Here is a 20,558-nt window from a genome sequence, read left to right as displayed (position 1 = left end):
TACAATATCTTCTCTAAAGAAATCTCTGAAAGTATTCATTTGTCTGAAAATATTTTTGTTTCATTCTCAAAGTTTCTATTCATTGAGTATATAATTCTAAGTTGGCTGTTTTTTTGTTTCTGTACATTGAAAACATTCCATTGTCTTCTGGTAAGAATTATAACTATTTGGAAATCAGCTCTCAGTCTAATTGCTACTTCTTTGAAGGTAATCTTGGTCTGGTTTAAAGATTATTTTCTCTAATTCTTCACAGTTGAACTACTATTATGTGCCAAAGTGAACACTTATTTCTATCTTGCCTGCTTAGTGTTCCAAGGGCCTCTCCTGCTGTTCCTTGATGTTCTTTGACAATTTTAGGGGGTCTTCAGTCATTATCTCATCAATATTTCCTCTGCTCTCATTCTTTCCTGCTTCTCCTTTTTAGACTCCAATGGACCATGTTAGGCATTCTCATTATATCCCCTGTATAACTTCCTGTCTCTTTAGTTTTTCCCTCCTTTTGTCTCTCTGTGCTTCTTTCTAGATATTGACCTATCTTCTGATTTGCAATTCTTTCCTCAGCTCTGACAAATCTATCATTAAACCCATAATCCATTGAGCTCTTAATTTCTCTCACTGTATTTTTCATTTCTAGAATACCTGTTTCAATCTTATTTTACACTTTCTAGTTTTCTGCAATATTCTAATTTTTGTCTTTTAAATTCTTCAATATTAAAAGTAAAATTGTAGTTATTTTAAAGTTTATTTTGATAACTTCAAGAAATCTGAAGACCCTATGGGCCTCTTCTATTTTTTGTTTCTTGATTGTTTTCATGCTGCATTGTAATGTCTGGCTATTTTTTATTAGATGTCAGATATCATATCTGAAAAAATATTTATAAAAACAATTTTAAGCCTAGTTTGATGTCATGATCTCATCTTTTCCAAAACTTATTTCCATTTGCTTTTGCAAGGCCCCTACCTACAAATCATGATCACCTCATTCTGACTACAACAACTGAAATATTCAAGTTTGAGCTGAAGTCCCTGTGAGGACCTATCTTCTTCAGGTTGACCATCACTCCTAGGATGCTGCCTTGAACTGTCCCAACCCAAGTGAATATGGGCCCACATTTGATAGGCTGTAATGATAATTCCTACCCCTAGCTCTACAAGGCTATCAACAATTCCATCCAGCCCTCTGGGATCTCAGTCCCTTTTAGAATCAACAGACACTCCAAGGGGAAAGGTAACACCAAACAGTAGGCTCACCTTCTTGGCCCAGTGATTCTTCACTCTCTGGTTAGCTGTCCTCTGCCTTTAATTAGAAGTATAATACGTACTTTGAAAATACAGTTACTACCATGTCAAAAGGTCACTAAACCATGATCTTAAGGTAGCATGAGAAACATAAAGAATATTCCTGAGGAGGAAATTAAAATATTCTCCATCTTCACCTTTCCTTCCTATTACTATTCCCCAAGCTCACCAAAAATAGTAACCTTTCCTATAGTTACCAAGGAATGGGCATGGTTTTACTGATACATAAAGCACACTACTGAAAATGTTTGATTTGAGACAACAGGAGGCAAAGAGATATCAGTCAAGCTTTCTGCTTCTTTATAGAATGAGATTCAAAAGGATTTTATTTTTAAATTTTCACACTCTCTCATATATTCTTTTTCTTTAGCTTTTAAGCCCAGTGACCAACCTCTTGTCACTAGTACAACTGAAGCTGCTTAAGCTGATAAGCTGGCATGCTCTGGTGGAGCAACTGACTGACTAACAATCTCTAGGAGCTGCAAGAAGGTTCAAGGGCCCCTGCCTCTCCTGGCAACGAGGCTGCCACTGGGATCATAGATTCACTGTGGTTGTCAAACTTCTCAATGCTGATCTCCTTTGAGAGGTTAAAACTTTGTTTACCTACCAGGGATCCCCCAAAGTGCCCATCTGATTTAAGAGAATATTTCAAATGAATTTTTGTGCAAAACCAGAAAATATATCCATTTTTGATATGTAGTATAATACTATATGGGCTTCCCAGGTGGCACTAGTGGTAAAGAATCCACCTGCCAATGCAGGAGACGTAAGAGACGGGGATTCTATCCCTGGGTCAGGAAGATCCCATGGAGAAGGAAATGGCAACCCACTCCAGTATTCTTGCTGGGAAATCCCATGGACAGAGGAGCCTGGAGGGCTACTTTAGGGTCCATAGGGTTGCAAAGAGTCAGACACAACTGAAGCAGCTTAGCACACACACAAGCACAATACCATATTTTATACATATATCTATATATATATGTATATAATATAATTATAATAAGGAAGACAGCTATTCTGAGTGGAGAATAACTTTATGAATTAGCCAATTATTTAAAGCTCCAAACTCAACATCACCCCTCATTTTGTCACCCACTCTGAAGCCTTCTGGTTTCCCCACATGCAGAGAGTATACATATTTGGACCAGAATTTTTCAACCTCAGGACTACTAACATCTAGGGTGGAATATTACTTTGCTGTCTCTGAGAGAAGGGTGGAGACCTGATTTGTAGGTTGTAGGACGTTTAGCAGCATTCCTGGTTTTACCCGCTAGAAGACTAGTATCATCCTCCTCCATGTGTGACAACTAAAACTCTCCAAACAGTGCCAGAACCACTGTTTTCAATTTCGTTTAGCTTTTATCTTGAATGCTGGGAGATTCTAAAATTTTAATCAAAGCTTGTAAGCACTGAGTTCCTCTGCACAGCATTTAGTAGGATAAGGATAAAAGGGAAGAAAATAAAGTGAGGTTGAGAATCTAAATGAGAGAAAAAGAGGGACCCACATTTATTAAGTGTCTATCATATACTATGTGCCAGCACTATGCTGAGAACTTTACAAAAATCATCTTATTTAATCCTAACTAAAACCCTACTCCTAAAGTAATAATAGCCATATTTTATCAAGAGCTTACAATATGCCAGGCACTGTATAAGGCTAAATATTTTATATGAACTCACTTGTTAAATGCAGCAGCAATCCCACATATTAGATACCACTACTATCATCACTTCACAAAATGAAGGTGAACTCAGAAAATGAAATAATTTTCGCAAAGTCACACATTCACAACTTAGGTCTAAATTAAAACTAAATCTCTTTACCTCAACATGATATCTCTTAAAAAGCAAAACAGCACATTCTCTTGAGAGAGTACAGATAAGAGCTTTAAAAATTATAAATTCTATGAAATATTTACCCTTCTGATGGTATATTTTAGTGAATAGGTGAGAATCCACGCCATCCCATCATATGTCAAGAGGTGTTTAGGATCAGGTAAAAGGCCATGAGCAAGGAATAGAACTATCTGTGTTCCACAGGGACAAAATTGTATATTCAACACCAGTTTACACAGAATGGATATTAGACAGATGTGCACCCTGCAAAGAGAGGGGGGAAATGTACCTGGAATTTTGACATACAACATCCCCATAATTAGGACCTTAAACTTAGGAATATTTATTGGATATTTGCTGAAACTGCCTGTGTACCATAGATTCAGAAATGATTCTGTGATTGACCAAATTTAGTCACTACTCACCAAAAGTGAATTGTTGCACAGCTAAGGGCATCTTTATGCAGAAATGGAGGGAAGAATGTTACCACAAACAGCTTGCACTGAACATCAAGAAGAAAAACCTGGAAAATGAACCTAATTCTTTCCATTGCTGAGAAACAGGACCAGGGTGAAGGGCAAGGTCAGACTTGATATCTGACTTTCTCAAGGCCTAATTGAACACATCATGGACCTGAACGCTCCCCGGTTCAATCTACTGTGGTTCCTGACTCATCCTGAGGCTCCACATGGCTCCTATTTCATTAGTGAATTTCCTGGGTCTTTTAAGCTTCCCGTCTACTCCACAGCAAGCAGAAATGCCATAACAAATGTGAAAGCCCTGGGAAACACAGAAAAGGAAAACCTCTCTTGAGGGACCTGTGTCTCAATGCTGCAGGAAACCATATCACATAGCAGACTGTGAATACTGTTTTCCTCTCCTCTGTGAAACATTTCAAACAGTCCCACTTGCCAAAATCAAGCAGATACTACAAATGCAAACTTAAACTCTACACTAGATTTTGTGAGATTCACTTTTTTAAAAGTCTCAAATGGGAATGAAAATAACATCCCAGTTTACTCTCTCATCTCCTCTGTCCATCACTAGAGTTCAAAGAACTCAAAAGTTCAGAATATCCCTGTGGGCTAGAGTGCTCCAAGACAGACAGTTGGGCATCTCTACATCCTTTTAACGTAGGGATTATGTCCCCTTCTCCAGCACAGAACACAAAGCCTGGCACACCATGTATGCTTAATAAACATGTATACAGCACTCATTGTTTGAGGACACTGAAGAAGTCCTATCTGACTTCAGAACCAAGAATATTTATGTTTCACACGAGCAATACTTTTGTGTATATCTCACAGACATTGTGAACTAGCATGCCATAGATACCACAGAGTTCTGAGAGCAAATTTGTGGCCCGCCTCGGTGAAGTGTAGAGTCTCCCTTAGTGGCTCAGAGGGTAAAGAGTCTGCCTGCAATGCAGGAGACCCAGGTTCAATCCCTGGGCTGTGAAGATCCCTTGGAGAAGGCAATGTCTACCCACTCCAGTATTCTTGCCTGGAGAATTTGATGGATGGAGGAGCCTGGTGGCCTACAGTCCATGGGATCCAAAAGAGACAGAGACGACTGAATGACTTTCACTTTCACGTCCCTTTCTGCAAAGTGTAGAGTTTTTACTGAGAGCCTTTTCAGCCTCATTGTTGTCCCATTTCATTCCTCCCAGCTTTGTCCTATTTCTCTCTAATGATCTGTTTCAAATTGCTGATGTTTTTCATGCCTATGCCCAGCATGCAACCTGGTACTTTAGAGGTACTCAAAAAGTATTCATTAGATTTCATTAAACTTAACTCCTCTCTGAAATAAGACACTGCCTTTTTAATAAAAGAACAAATGGAGAACAAACCCTTTCCCTTAGGTGATCTTGAGAATTGACAGCTCCCTTCCTACTGTCATAAAGGAAAGGAGGCTGACCAGTGAGGTTGTCCAGCCAAACATCCCCCTCTTACTGCCCACACTCATCCCCATGGCTTTTATTTTTGGGTTGAAGGCCTGTCACTTTTTGCTTCACACTTGCCTAGTGAAGCATGTCTAAGCAAACACCCAACAGGTACTGTCTCAAAACTTCTGTCCATCACAAGAATAAAAATAACTCTATCCATGTGAAAGATTCTGGAAGGGAGGCTAAGAAACAAAAACTTTCAGTTCTTTTCCAAAGAACGGGAGAGGAGATGCAGTTGCTGGATCTTTGTTGGAAGGGAAAGGACAGTCAGAAGAAGGTGACAGGACCCAGGTTTCCTCAGCTGGAAGACGAAAGGTCATGCTGTGGGGCCATCTCTGTATTTTCAATACTAAAGAGAATTTAAGAGATCGGGGAAAGTACAAAAGTTTATTAACAGAATTCAGGATTGAGAAGAAAGATGAGTCTAAATCTTCCCCGAATGGCTGCCTCAGAGTTTTGCTAGGTTTCTATAGTCATAGTGTTAGTTGCTCAGTTGTTTCCAACTCTTTGCAATCCCATGGACTGTAGCCCAACAGGCTCCTCTTTCCATCAAATTCTCTAGGCAAGAATACTGGAGTGCCTATCTGTTCCCTTTTCCAGGGGACTTTCCCATCCGAGGGATCAAACCCAGGTCTCTTGGCATTGCTTGAAATTTCTTCACCACGTAAGCTACCAGGGAAGCCCCTCTGTAGTCATATGTTAGGCACAAAAGAAGGGCCTATAGCCATGTTAAAGGAAAAAAGAAAAAGAAAGAAAGAAAAAAAAATATATATATATAAACAAATTTTAAGTGGTGTGCAAGTGTCTTCAGTTCAGTTCAGTTGCTCAGTCATGTCTGACTCTTTGCAACCCCATGGACTGCAGCATGCCAGGCCTCTCTGCCCATCACCAACTCCAGAGTTTACTCAACTCATGCCCATTAAGTTGGTGATGCCATCCAACCATCTCATCCTCTGTTGTCCCCTTCTCCTCCTGCCCCCAATCCCTCCCAGCATCAGAGTCTTTTCCAATGAGTCAACTCTTCACATGAGGTAGCCAAAGTACTGGAGCTTCAGCTTTAGCATCATTCCTTCCAAAGAAATCCCAGGACCTATTTCCTTTAGAATGGAGTGGTTGGATCTCCTTGCAGTCAAAAGGACTCTCAAGAGTCTTCCCCAACAACACAGTTCAAAAGCATCAATTCTTCGGTGCTCAGCTTTCTTCACAGTCCAACTCTCACATCCATACATGACTACTGGAAAAACCATAGCCTTGACTAGATGGACATTTGTTGGCAAAGTAATGTCTCTGCTTTTGAATATGCTGTCTAGGTTGGTCATAACTTTCCTTCCAAGGAGTAAGCGTCTTTTAATTTCATGGCTGCAATCACCATCTGCAGTGATTTTGGAGCCCCCAAAAATAAAGTCTGACACTGTTTCCACTGTTTCCCCATCTATTTCCCATGAAGTGATGGGACCAGCTCAACTGGAATTCCATCACCTCCACTAGCTTTGTTCGTAGTGATGCTTTCTAAGACCCACTTGACTTCACATTCCAGGATATTTGGCTCTAGGTGAGTGATCACACCATCGTGATTATCTGGGTCGTGAAGATCTATTTTGTACAGTTCTTCTGTGTATTCTTGCCACCTCTTCTTAATATCTTCTGCTTCTGTTAGGTCCCTACCATTTCTGTCCTTTATTGAGCCCATCTTTGCATGAAATGTTCCCTTGGTATCTTTAATTTTCTTGAAGAGATCTCTAGTCTTTCCCATTCTGTTGTTTTCCTCTATTTCTTTGCATTGATCGCTGAGGAAGGCTTTCTTATCTCTTCTTGCTATTCTTGGGACCTCTGCATTCAGATGCTTATATCTTTCCTTTTCTCCTTTGCTTTTTGCTTCTCTTCTTTTCACAGCTATTTGTAAGGCCTCCCCAGACAGCCATTTTGCTTTTTTGCATTTCTTTTCCATGGGGATGGTCTTGATCCCTGTCTCCTGTACAATGTCACGAACCTCCATCCATAGTTCATCAGGCACTCTATCTATCAGATCTAGTCCCTTAAATCTATTTCTCACTTCCACTGTATAATCATAAGGGATTTGATTTAGGTCATACCTGAATGGTCTAGTGGTTTTCCCTACTTTCTTCAATATAAGTCTGAATTTGGCAATAAGGAGTTCATGCGGTAGTTTGAGCATTCTTTGGCATTGCCTTTCTTTGGGATGGAATGAAAACTGACTTTTTCCAGTTCTGTGGCCACTGCTGAGTTTTCCAAATTTGCTAGCATATTGAGTGCAGCACTTTCACAGCATCATCTTTCAGGATTTGAAATAGCTCTACTGGGATTCCATCACCTCCACTAGCTTTGTTTATAGTGATGCTTCCTAAGGCCCACTTGACTTTACATTCTAGGATGTCTGGCTCTAGATGAGTGATCACACCATCATGATTATCTGGGTCATGAAGATCTTTTTTGTATAGTTCTTCTGTGTATTCTGCAAGTGTCTTATATATAAAATTATTATTCCTATGTTCCTTTATGTTATGTATCATGCACTCTAAAATAAAATTTTTCCTAGACCACACTTTCCATCAAAAAAGAATGATTTAAGAACTCCAGGATTTTTATCTTTTCAATCTACATTACATTTTTCCAACTAAGCGTAGATCACTTACTCAAATTTTCATTTGTTGAAATGCATTCTACATACTCCAAACTAATCACATAAATGATGAAATCATAAGATCCCTAAATCCTTACCCCAAATTCATACCAGTCTTAGAAACAAACACATGGCTATACTTTGAAGCAGAAATCTAGAATCCTAATGTAGGGTGTAGCATAACATCAGATCTCTTTGGACACAAAAACAAGGAACACGTGACAAGAGTTACCAAACAAGTCTGTTCCTGTAGTCATTTTACCATCCTTAAAGTTTTTGTTCTTTAGTATGGAGCATGTAGTTAAAGACTTTATAGATCATACAAACAAATGGGACATTTCAATAAAAAATTTATTAGTAAAAACTTATTGAGGCTTTATGCATGTTCATAATTTAACCCTCACACACCCCTGCCAGGAAGCCTCCTGGCATCAATATATACAATTATTAATTATATATAACATTAATTAATTATATATAACATTAATAGCTTAATGTATATATTATATATATAATATAACCATATTATATATATATAAAGAAGTTGATTCTGAGGAATCAACAAGCCAAGTAACTTGGTTATAGAAAAACAGTAACACAGTAACCAGATCTCCTGATGACATGTCAGGGGCTTGTTATACTACCTCATACATTCACAAGCACAAAATGTCTCACCAATAATAAAAGCAAATGAATTATTGACATATGGTAGAATTTCCAGGGATAATATTAGTCTAGTGTGAGGCAATTTATGTGTGTTGAAAGGTGGAGAGTGGCATGGTTAGAAAAAGCTAAAAGCACAAGAGCAGAGGAATCTTTTCTCCACTAATAATGTGGAGCTGCATTTCTAAGTGCCACTGGCCATGAGGACCCACATCCAACCATATGGGACACGCCTCATCTGGCTAGTCCAAACTCATGCATTTGAGACCTTGATGACTTCAAACTTTAATAAAGCAACTTCTCTATTACAGCCTTGCTAAATGGTCTCAAAAATAATTTATATCTCATTGTATCTGGAAGAATCTTATGTAGTGACAAAATTATTGTCATTGGCTGATAAACATTTATCCAAATAAATTTTAAAGTCAAATCAATTCACAAGAACATAAGAAATGAAAAAAACTCTATTTTTAATGGAATGCCATTTTTATTGAAATCATTTCAATAACTTAGTACTGTTAGCCACTAAAACTACTACTATAAACTCTCTTGGTGCCAAAATATAAAGAAGCCTGATGCATTTATATTCTAAAGTGGCTCATTTTTAATTCAACCACAAATGTCTTTAAATTTTTTTAACGCTTTCCGAATCAAAGCATTAAAAAAAATTATAGACATGATCTGGGCAGCTCTAAAGAAGGAAAAATATAAAGGTATCCCCTTATTATTTTAAACCCTTTTGATCCAGAAAGCATCCAACTGGTAGAAAATTTGTTTCACAGCAGTCATAGGCCAATTTTTATACCAAGTTATAACTCGCTGAGAAATTCTGCTTTCTTGGGGACACTTTCAGACCCTTAATGTTGTGCTAGCACCAGGTCTCTGCAGTACTCACATTTATGAGTGTACTCACATTTATTCTTTGCTGATTAAATCTGAAATTATCAACCAGCCCTTGTATGAGAACATTAAGCCTTGTTTACAATGAATATCAGTATGCACATTCTCCTTTCTTAACTAATTGCAGAATCTTCCTGATGTTTATAGAGAAATAATCTAATAATTATTGCACAGTAAAAAAATTGAGGTGCCAGAATACCCACTAAATGGGGGGGAAATGAAAGTGAAAGTGAAGTTGCTCAGAGCGTGTCGACTCTTTGTGACCCCATGGACTGTAGCCCACCAGGCTCCTCCCTCCATGGGATTCTCCAGGTAAGAGTACTGGAGTGGGTTGCCATTTCCTTCTCCAGGGGATCTATCCCGACCCAGGGATCCAACCCAGGTCTCCCGCATTCCAGGAAGATGCTTTAACTTCTGAGCCACCAGGGAATCGGGGAAAAGAGTCATTCAAACATACTCCATTAGCAAAACTCATTCCATTTCTTTTATATTTCCTTTCCGTGAAATATACAAGTCTAAATTGGTGTCTGGAATTCCAGAATCCTACCCCAAAGCTTCCATCAGTGTCCCTCGAAGTTCACCAACAGCTCATCTCATCTGTGTCTCTTTTTACAGTCCTATGAGTTGTGTACAGTACTGTACAATCCTAGGAGTGCCAGTGAGACTGTAAAAGTCATGTTGTCAATATTTAAATCACATCTTATAAACTGGTAATATCAGTAAGATATATGGGTTTTTTTTTCATGAATTCAGTGTAGTATGACAATTTTCAACAGAGAATAACAGTGTTTTAATGATGCAGCATAGTTTTCTAATTCACATTAAAATAACCAGTTCATCAGCAATCTTGTCACTAACCATCTTAATTCAGATAAATCAATTAAATTAACCATTTGATAATGCATATAACAAGGAATAGGAATTTTTTTCCTATTGGGAGGCAATAAAAACCCTTTTTTATCATAAAGAGGGTAAAGACTTGACTAAGGCCCACGTATGTCCCAGAGAAGTGACTTAAATCACTTTTTTCCTAACTTTTTTTAAAAAATAGATTCATCATTATATCAGTTTTTTCACTGCTCATTTACAGACCAAGGAAGAGGGTCACCGAGATTTCATCTCCTCAAAGACTGCTTTTTTTTTTTTTAATTGGAGTATAGTTGATTTACACTGTTGTATTACTTTCTGTTGTATGGTAAAGTGAATGAGTTATACATGTATCTACTCTTTTTTAAGGTTCTATTCCTAATACATCCTTATAGAGTCTTGAGTAGAGTTCCCTGTGCTATATAGTAGGTCCTTATAAGTTATCTGTTTTCTATATAGTAGTGTATATATTTCAGTCCCCATGGTTTCCTACATCTGTAACTTTATTTCTGTTTTATAAATCAGTTCGTTTATACCATTTTTTAGATTCCACATATAAGCAATATCATACAATATTTGTCCTTCTCTGACTTATTTCACTCAGTATGCTTTTTAATTTAGGAAAATATATGCAAAAACATATCTATAAATAATAAGAAAAACTACAAAGTTCCTTAATTCCATCTGTACCCAGAGAAGAGGGAGAGAGAGGAGAAAGAGAAAAAGAGAGAGAGAGAAAGAGAAAGAACAGGAAGAGGGAAAAGAGGGGGGAAATATCATCAGGAGGGGACAGGGCAGAAAAGGGAAAGAGAGATACAAAGAAAGAAATCAAAGGATATAGGTACGTAGGAAAAAAAGAGAGGCATATAGGAGACAGCAAGAATGATAATAGGTGAAAAGATCAAAGAAAAGATACTTTAAATTCTTAGATGAGTGCTAGTTTAAGAGTAAATTGAATTAATTCTGCTTTATTTGTCAGTGCTTTATGGAAAAATTTACTTTGTCAGTGCTAACTAGGCATGAACTATTTATCACAGCTCTTCAACTATTCAATATCCCTACACTTTCCAAGATTCGTTTTTAGCAACTCATCAGGGGTATAGTTGTCTTCTTGGCCAAGGTGATTTGACTGCAAATAATCAAGCCAAGCCAAAAAAGACAAGAGTAAACTACTTTCCCTGAGAGAACTGGCAGCTTTTGATATTACATGGACAGTTGTGGACAGATATGATGAAAGGCTGACACTCTATTCTGTGGAAAAGTATATTCATTGGAGAATAACACCATGCTTAGCTGTGGCAAAATGAATCCACTTGAGTTATTTGATTTTAATCAATATTTAAACTATATGAATGAGCTATCAAAGTACATCTTGGTCAAATACCTTAAAGCATTGTTTTAATCAGTGTGTGAGTTCTCAGAGTTTCTGGAGGCACTAGTTTGAATATATATATTTTTTAAAAAATCATGCTTATTTCACAGATCATTAAGTTGGCCTCTACACCCCTCCTCGTACCAGATACACACACACACACACACACACAGTATTTTCTGGTGACAGTTTATCTCATTTTCCACAGTGCTCCTATATACCTAAGTGTGGAAAAAATTTTGAAGAATCCATGTCCCTGGTGAATGTTGTCATGGAAAACTTCAGGAAGTACCAACACTTCTCCTGCTACTCTGACCCGGAAGGAAACCAGAAGAGTGTCATCCTAACCAAACTCTACAGTTCCAACGTGCTGTTCCATTCACTCTTTTGGCCAACATGTATGATGGCTGGGGGTGTGGCAATTGTTGCCATGGTGAAACTCACACAGTATCTTTCCCTGCTCTGTGAAAGGATCCAGCGGATCAACAGATAAAATCAAAGTGGATGAGATCATTTTCTTTAAAGCTCAAATACTGTTTTCTTTCATTCTTCACCAAAGAACCTTAAGTTTGTAATGTGTAGTCTGTTATGAGTTCTTTAATATATTCTTATACGTAGAGCAATAATGCAAAAGCTGTTCTATATGCAAACATGATGTCTTTATTATTCAGGAAAAGAAATAACTGTTTTTTGTTGGTTGGGTTTTTTCTTAATCTTGGTTCAATGCTGGAACTAGTACTTCCTTCTCTCCTTCTGCCAAAATCGGGCTCAGTTATTTATTTGCCAAGCTTCATGGAGGAACATAGGCAATATCAATGGGACAAGATCTGTGCTCAGAGTTGTCAGATCTCTTGATATTTCTGCAATATTTTTTGTCATTCATTGTTTACTAAAGCTGCAGCCAAAAATATTTTTTCTTTCCTCACTCTAAACTGAGCCCTGTAGCAAGCGAAGGGACCAGATTTCCTAACTAAAGGATGTTGTGCGTTTTCTTTGTATTTCTACCATATCACTGTAAAGAAGAGGGGATTCCCAGCAGCTATTTTTTTCTTTTATTACTTTGTACTCATAACTTTAGATTTTTTAACTGATTTCCAAAAAATAAGCTGTTTTCATTAACCAATTCTATAATCTCTTCCTGTGATTTAATAGAAAATGAACAGAGCCCTTTTCCATGTAAGACCCTGCTACTGTGTGAGAAGCTAACATTTACCAGGAGTTTCATTACCTGTGAACTGACAATGTTGAATACAATCCAGGAAAGTCTGTGTTACTAAGATATTTGTGTGAAAATCTTTATTCCATTTCAACTGAACTGTTAGAATTAAGATCTTACTTGCTGGTCAAGACTGGTGGACTGGTTTCAATGGATAAATCTATCATGGCAAATTAACATGTTAGAATGTTGCTTTTGAGAATTCATGTTTAAATTAATGAGTATGTAGTCTCTCTTTCTGACAAGTATACCCCACTGGGATTTTAAAATTATAGCAGAGAATATTTGTCTCATCTACATGCTTTACTTTTCTATTTACAATTCTCTTTTTTTGTTGTTAGGTTTTATACACAATTTTTCCCTAACACACACTTGGACTGAATAACAGATTTAAAGGAAGCTTTTGTTCACACTGCCATTCACATTGTGTTTGGAGTCGGGAGGGGGAAGGAAAATGAGGAACTGGTTTTAGACAAAAACATTCCATCTTTTATTTAACATCAGTATCAGAAGAAGAAGAACAAACATCTGTCTTTCTCATCTATATTTAAGTACCTTTTTATATATAAGTACCTTTTATAATCAAGGTTTTCTAGGTATTGCAGAATTTTACAAATCATATGTGTGGAATGAATAGTGAAACTAACCTGATGAAATAGAAAGGATTCTGTGATATTGTAATTCTTAGTTTGATTTTCAAAAACAAATCCATAGGGTATAATCAGGACTGCAAATGTGTAACTAAAACTTTTTTAAAAAATCCATTACATTGGAAAGATTTCACTACCTCTTGCATTCTAAGTTGATAAGCCCAAGGTAGTCCAAAAACCTATGATTCACTATTTTTAAAGTTATTTTGGCTTCCCTGATGACTCAGCAGTAAAGAATCTACCTGCAATGCAGAAGACCTGGGTTCAAATCCTGGATTCGGAAGATCCCCTGGAGAAGGAATGGCAACCCACTCCAGTATTCTTGCCTGGGAAATCCCACGGTCAGAGAAGCCCCTGGTGGGCTATATGTGACCCATGGGATCACAAAGAGTCAGACATGACTGAGCGATTGAGCAAAGAGATTATAAAGAACATTCCCTTTTTAACTCTCAAACACATACACATGATATTATAAATACTTGGAAAATACGATGGAAAACTCAATTCTGAGTTCATCTTAAAAACTTAATTCTGACGATAATAGAGAAATCTTTGTGACTACAGAGCTAAAAATTTGTAACCTTTAATGTATCTTGGGCTCCCTTCAAGTGATCCAAGAGTGAAACACATGCAAGTAAAATTATTAGGTGAGTTAATTTTTCTTTCCCTCTGAGATTTTTATTAAAAATTCCCAACTGATGTATCAGATAAGATTGTAGAAATCTCAAAATAATGACACCCAGAAGAAGTTAACTAGTGCCTTCTTGAATTCCAACAAAGAAACAACCTCTTGGAGTAACTTAAATATATACAAAACTAAATACTCATTATTAAATGAGAAAGAACTGAGGCTAATAATGTTTTAAATGCTTTGCATGTGTTAAATAACTTAATCTTTATAACAATCCAATTAAGGGAGCACTATTATTATCCCATCCTACAGATGAGAATGTTGAAGCACAGAGATATTTTAAGTAACTTCCCAACAGATACTAGGATGAGAAGTGAGAAAATACCTAGCTTGTAGCTTTTGAATTGTGGCAATCATTCCCGTGGCTTTGGAATTTTTCAGATAACACTCACAAAGTTTGGAAGGGAAGCAGGACTGAGCAGACAATTTTTAAGCTGAACCTGTTCTATCCTTTCACATTTGCAGCAACTATAAGGAATACTACAAAGTATACCATTGACTTCTCTCTTAAGAATTAATTTATAATCTACTGGAAGGGTCAAGATAATAGATACCAAAAAAAAGCAGAAAACAGGTCTTTAATCCGCATCAGTGTGGATAATATTAATATCTACAGAGGGTTGGTATGAAGCTTAACCAAGGAAGGTATAAATTAAATGCTTAGCACTGTATATAATATATAATAGATGCCTGCTGCTGCTGCTAAGTCGCTTCAGTCATGTCCAACTCTGTGCGACTCCATAGACGGCAGCCCACCAGGCTCCCCCGTCCCTGGGATTCTCCAGGCAAGAACACTGGAGTGGGTTGCCGTTTCCTTCTCCAGTGCATAAAAGTGAAAAGTGAAAGTGAAGGTGCTCAGTCGTGTCTGACTCCCAGCGACCCCATGGACTACAGCCCCCCAGGCTCCTCTGTCCGTGGGATTTTCCAGGCAAGAGTACTGGAGTGGGGTGCCATTGCCTTCTCTGATAGTAGAAGCCTACCAAATGGCAATTATTACTATTAATAGTAAAATGAAGAAGTCATTTAACAGTATAACCTTTAGTAGTATATGGTCTCTTGAAGTTGTTGTTGTTGTTCAGTCGCTAAGTTGTATCCATCTCTTTGCAACCCCATGAACTGCAGCACACCAGGCTTCCCTGTCCTTCACTATCTCCCTGAGTTTGCTCAAACTCATGTCCATTGAGTCAGTGATACCATTCAACCATCTCATCCTCTGTCGTCCCCTTCTCCTCTTGCCCTCAATCTTTCCCAGCATCAGAGTCTTTTCCAATGAGTCAGCTCTTTGCATCAGATGACCAAAGTATTGGAGCTTCAGCTTCAGCACCAGTCCTTCCAATGAATATTTAGGGTTGATTTCCTTTAGGATTGACTGGCGTTAGACTCGCTTAAAATGTCATTATGCCCAAAACTCACACTAACACATAATCCTTAGCAGGGATTCTAATCCTTAGCAGGGATCATCTAGCAATAGGGACAGTAACTACTTGAATCCTATCAGAAATGAGATAGGTTACCAGCTAATAAGACAATGCTAAATGTTCTTCTGATAACTTTTTGAAATCTGCCTCCCTGTATCTACTCACTAAATCCACCCAAAACCAGATCAACACTGCTATAACTAACTTATTCTACTAGTATTCTTTTATTTAAAAATGGAGGGAGGGTAGGAAAGAGCAACTTCCATTTGCTTAGAATATAAGATCATGGAAAATAATTCAGCCAGAATTAGGACATAAGTAAAAATTTATAAATGTAGCATAAATGACATCAATTTTAAAAGCTTAATAATATAATCATTAGAACCTAAGCAATCACAAATGACTTAAATTGATAAGCTAGTCAAACCCTTTAATGTCCATGTGAATATTATTCTTACAATGCCTCTCAGGTATGAATAGGCCTTCTGAAAATTAGCACTATCTGAAATTTTACATTATGTCCTTATTCAACTGTGTGACAACCAAACTAAGTTATCTAAGTAACCAGATTACTTAGGAGAATAGATGTTTTCCTAACAAAATGTTGCTACAATTGCACCATGGGTTCATCTTGGCTAGGGTGTCATTCTCCAGTGCAATGCCAAGGAATTGAAAGGAAATGTCAATCTCTGCAGTTTTGATAATGACTTTATGAGCAAGTGTTTCATTTAGGTAGGAAAAGAAGTTGTTCTCTCAAACAATACAATCATTTAATTAGGGCTTCCAGACCTATTCTTTAGCCAAGTTCTAAAACAAATTTAATCCCCAAACTCTTGCAAGTTGTAATATGACATGTTTCCAACATAGTATGAGATCTGACCATAGAGGAAGTTTCAAGGTCCTCTGCACAATCCCACCAGCTATTAGCACAATTAGTAGTACCAGAAATTTTTGTAGGTAGAAGTCACAATGTCTCTTCATAAAAATCTCTCCCTCACACTACCTCTGTCTCTCACTATTTGGCTCCCTCTCTTTCTCTCTCCCCACTTCCCCTATTCTCTTAGCTCTATTTCTTCTCTTGTTAAATCTCTGTACACAGCAAAGATGACCCCCTGCAATTACATGTTCACAAAATCCCTTGTGGTTATAATAAAAAAAGGAGAACCATACTCAAATTTTACTTCACAATTTTTCTATGAATCTTCCAGTTATGTCATAAATTGTTTTTAATCCTAATTTTCACTCAATGAGAGATACGGGAATATTTTGGCTTCTATCTGAAAGGTTCTCTTAGGGGCAACTGATATCATCCGAAGAGGAAAGAATTAACAGGAAAAATAAACTAGTTTAAAAGAAAGGATATGGGGAAAGGATATTTGGAATTAGAAAAGCTAATGTAAGCAACTATCACTATTCATCAGTTACTAAAGAATTTCTCTGTGTTTTTCTTAAGGGCCTTATGCTTCGGGGCTGATGAATACCCATTTAGACTAGCACAGATTCTGTTGCCCCATTTATTCCTTGTTTTGGAATAAATTCATTCAAGGAGCATATGAAGAGACACAGAGACAGGTTCTCCCTACCCCTTGGGTTTCTCACACATCATAACATTTAAGCTAACAGTTCCTTTTCAGACCGTGCAGTGAGAGAGCTGGTCACAGAGACATCAACAGGAAGCTTCACTCACCATCTGCAATACTATGGTGAATTCAACATCTAGACATTCATATAATACCCTCAGCTTAGGTCCGCCCCAATTCATCTACCTCCTCCATTAGAGTGTCATCAAAGCTCAGCTGTTTTATTTGCTGTGCTAAAAACCCAGCAGTTTGTGAGGCAGCTGCAAGCCCTGACACTTAGCTCCTTCCCATGGTGAGCAAACAAACAGACTGTCCTGCTGCCATCCTTGAGCATGACAGAGGCATCATTTCAAAACAATGAACAGTGTCTGTTTCCAACCAAAAGCATTCAGCTGCTGTGGCCGACATTTAACAATGCTAAGAAGAAAGCCACGTTCAGATTAGGGACTCAGACTTACATGTAAAATATACTCTTTCCTTTCCAACAATTGTGACAGACACAGAATTTGGTGCAATTGCTACACTTAGGTCCATTTCTAGAAAGTCATAATCAGCTGGGAAATTTCAACTTCCTAGAAAAAGAGAGCACCCTAAATACAGCTTGGGCAACTGTTGATGGACATCTCAGGAGCCAGGTCCAGCTCAGCCAGTCAAGGCCACTCAGAGCAAACCAGTTTTGTGTTGTGTGCACGCTCAGTCACTTCAGTCGTGTCCGACTCTTTGCGACTCTATGGACTGTAGCCCACCAGGCTCCTTTGTCCATGGGATTTCCCAGGTAAGAATACTGGAGTGGGTTGCCATGCCTTCTCCAAGGAATCTTCCCAATCCAGGGGTTAAAACCACATCTCCTACATCTCCTGCACTGGCAGGGGAGTTCTCTATCTGGGAAGCCACATGGGTTTTGTGTTAACACCAACCAAAATAAAAAAGCCTTCCAGTTCTCAATTTCTTTGAAAATGTCATGATATCTGACTGAATAAATAACACTTTGAATACTAACAAACCCTCAAGTTATCCTGGCAAACATCCAAAACTATTTAGAAGATTCTTCTTGGTATTTGTGAGAAGTCCCATGTCCAAATCATCCAACAGTGGAAATTAGCAACTCTCTCCGCTTTTAAGAATGAAGTATTTTAATAGTTGAATAGCTTCAGAAACTGCCAGCATTTACCACTAAACTCAATTAAAAAAAAAAAAAACCCATGGAGATTGAAACAAAGGGGCCCTTTGAAAGATCAGGTAGAGCCAGCAATTTACTTTACCTCTGATATCAGTGTAGCTTGTTATCCCTGAAGAGCAGCCACTGGGCAAACTACAACCTACCTTCACACGGGCATTCCTCCCATTTCCATTTCCATTTTGTGGAAAGTAGGAAATCAAACCCAGACCAGCCCTGACACTGACAGGCATCAAGGCCTGCTAAAAGGAAGGGGTTCTCATTCAACAATAGCATATAGACCAGCGTGATGTTCTGCCTTTACTTAGGAAAATTTACATCCCAAGACATAGGGATGTTACAGCCAAGTTTGCTGCTGTAAATGACTGGGATCATGGAGTGAAATGACCTTTAAGTCTGTTTCTCATTGTCATCCCCACACCTCTTATGCTTCAGCCATCTAATCAATGTTCATCCCTAAGTTTCCAAATTCTTTCACACCTCTGGGCTTTTGCATTTACTGTCTCCTCTGTCTGAGACTCCCCTCTCTGATCTCTCTTCTTTCTATCCATCTGGCTAACTAATAATCACTCTTCAAGATTTATCTCAAACTTCATCTGTACCAGGTGATTCAAGCCCAGGGTAGGTGCTTATCGTCTATGCTTCAATAACATCACACTGCACCCCTCTATAAAAACAATTATCATACCACATGATAGTTGTAGTTTATTTTTCTATTACCCCTAAAAGATTCTTGAAGACAAGGATTTATTTTATTCATCTTCATTTTGAGTGTATATTCTCAGCCTCTAGTCTAATATAATTCCTGGCATATAGGAGGGTGCAATAAATGTCACTTAAATGAATAAACAATTAATTGAATTATTGTTGAATAATAAAAAGTAGGCAAATTAAGCAGATTTCTCTGTATTGTGACTTGAAAATCTTCCCATCAAAAAAAAAAAAAAAAAAAACCTGAAGAGCCACTACTAGAAATCAGTATGTTTAACTGCAGATTCTTGTGACCTGGCAATAAAATTGCAGATGGCTCTGAACAACGTTGTCTTTCTCAAAAATTCCTCATCACACCAAAGTACGCTAGAATCATCCATCACCCCAGAAACCTAAGAGCAGGGCTATGGAAGAACATAAAAGATAAGTTCTGAAAAGAGATAATTAGTCTTAAATTTACAGAATGGAATAACACCCAAGAGGGGGAAGGTCTAAATGATTAGCATTCAGGCTTTGAGAACATTCAGACCTGAGTTTGAATCCTGGTTCTATGAGATTTGGGGAAATGTATTTACCTTACTCGTGCATCAGTTTCTTCATCTGGAAAATAGCAATAGTAACATGAGATAGTAGCATAATCAAATCATAAGATTAAATGAGATATATATAAAATGCTTATCAAAATGTCTAGCACATAATAAACATTCATAAAATGACAGCAATTGTTTTATGATGATTACTAATAAAAGGTACAGACTATTATCATTTTTATGACTGGGCACTGGAAATTTTGAAGCAAAGGATCAAAAAATGGATGCAAGTTAAGTAATGAAGATTAAGACAAGCTTCATCTCTCTTACAATTCTCCCAGGACTACAATTTTTCCTCACCACTCCCAAGTGAAACCTCATAACGAAGGTCAGTTCCTAGGAGATTTGAAAGCTTTCCTGTCAACAGAGGAATGTGGATGGGGAGTCAGAGATTGATTTGAGATGTTATATCACATGCTCCTCATCTTCTTTGGAGGATAAATCTCCGTAGAAGATTCCTGTTCACTCTCCCTAAGTGGTAAGAAAAGAAATTCAGTCCTCATATTGAACCTCATCTAGGTAGCGTGTGAAATTCCAGAAAACTTCTTTGAAATACGGGCATAAGTGGCTGAGCAAACAAGCATGAGTTTAAGGGCTCCAGAGAACTACCCATAAAGAAAATGAGGCAAGATGCAGAGGAGGCGGTGACTTTGAATGTATGCACTTAAACCAGAGGCACTAGTAACAAGACTATATTCAAGGAGCTGAATCCCAGTTCCTGTCTCTTCCCAGAAAAGAATGGAAAACTTGGCTCTAATTAACCACACACTTATCCAAGTATATTGATATTTTTGCACAAAAGATTACCAGGCACTTACTTTAACTTGAGACTAAAGACAAAAACATGAAACATCAACTCAGAAAATGAAAATGTTGTTTACTCCTTACTTTCTGTCTCCAATTTCCAGCAAACTGGAAAGAATGAGAAGAAAATGACATAATATGTGGCTAATAGTATCACACTGGAAACATTTTTATCCCTCCCCCCAACCCTACAAAAAA

The 20,558-nt window shown here is 37.7% G+C and overlaps 1 protein-coding gene across 2 annotated transcripts in view; it reads left to right on the top strand.

Annotated features, from left to right (window-relative positions):
- Window positions 1-19,595, top strand: part of KCNMB2 (potassium calcium-activated channel subfamily M regulatory beta subunit 2) — a 277,502-nt gene extending 257,907 nt beyond the window's left edge. For both annotated transcript variants that reach the window (XM_005892492.2, XM_070372991.1), the window contains one exon: window positions 11,732-19,595. In XM_005892492.2, the coding sequence (XP_005892554.1) occupies window positions 11,732-12,016 (285 nt within the window). In that variant the 3' untranslated portion in view covers window positions 12,017-19,595. The remainder of the gene's footprint in view (window positions 1-11,731) is intronic.
- Window positions 19,596-20,558: the final 963 nt, after the last annotated feature.

This window comes from Bos mutus, chromosome 1, assembly GCF_027580195.1.
Source record: "Bos mutus isolate GX-2022 chromosome 1, NWIPB_WYAK_1.1, whole genome shotgun sequence".
NCBI classification, from domain to species: domain Eukaryota; kingdom Metazoa; phylum Chordata; class Mammalia; order Artiodactyla; family Bovidae; genus Bos; species Bos mutus.
This window is presented reverse-complemented; position numbering and strand designations above follow the sequence as displayed.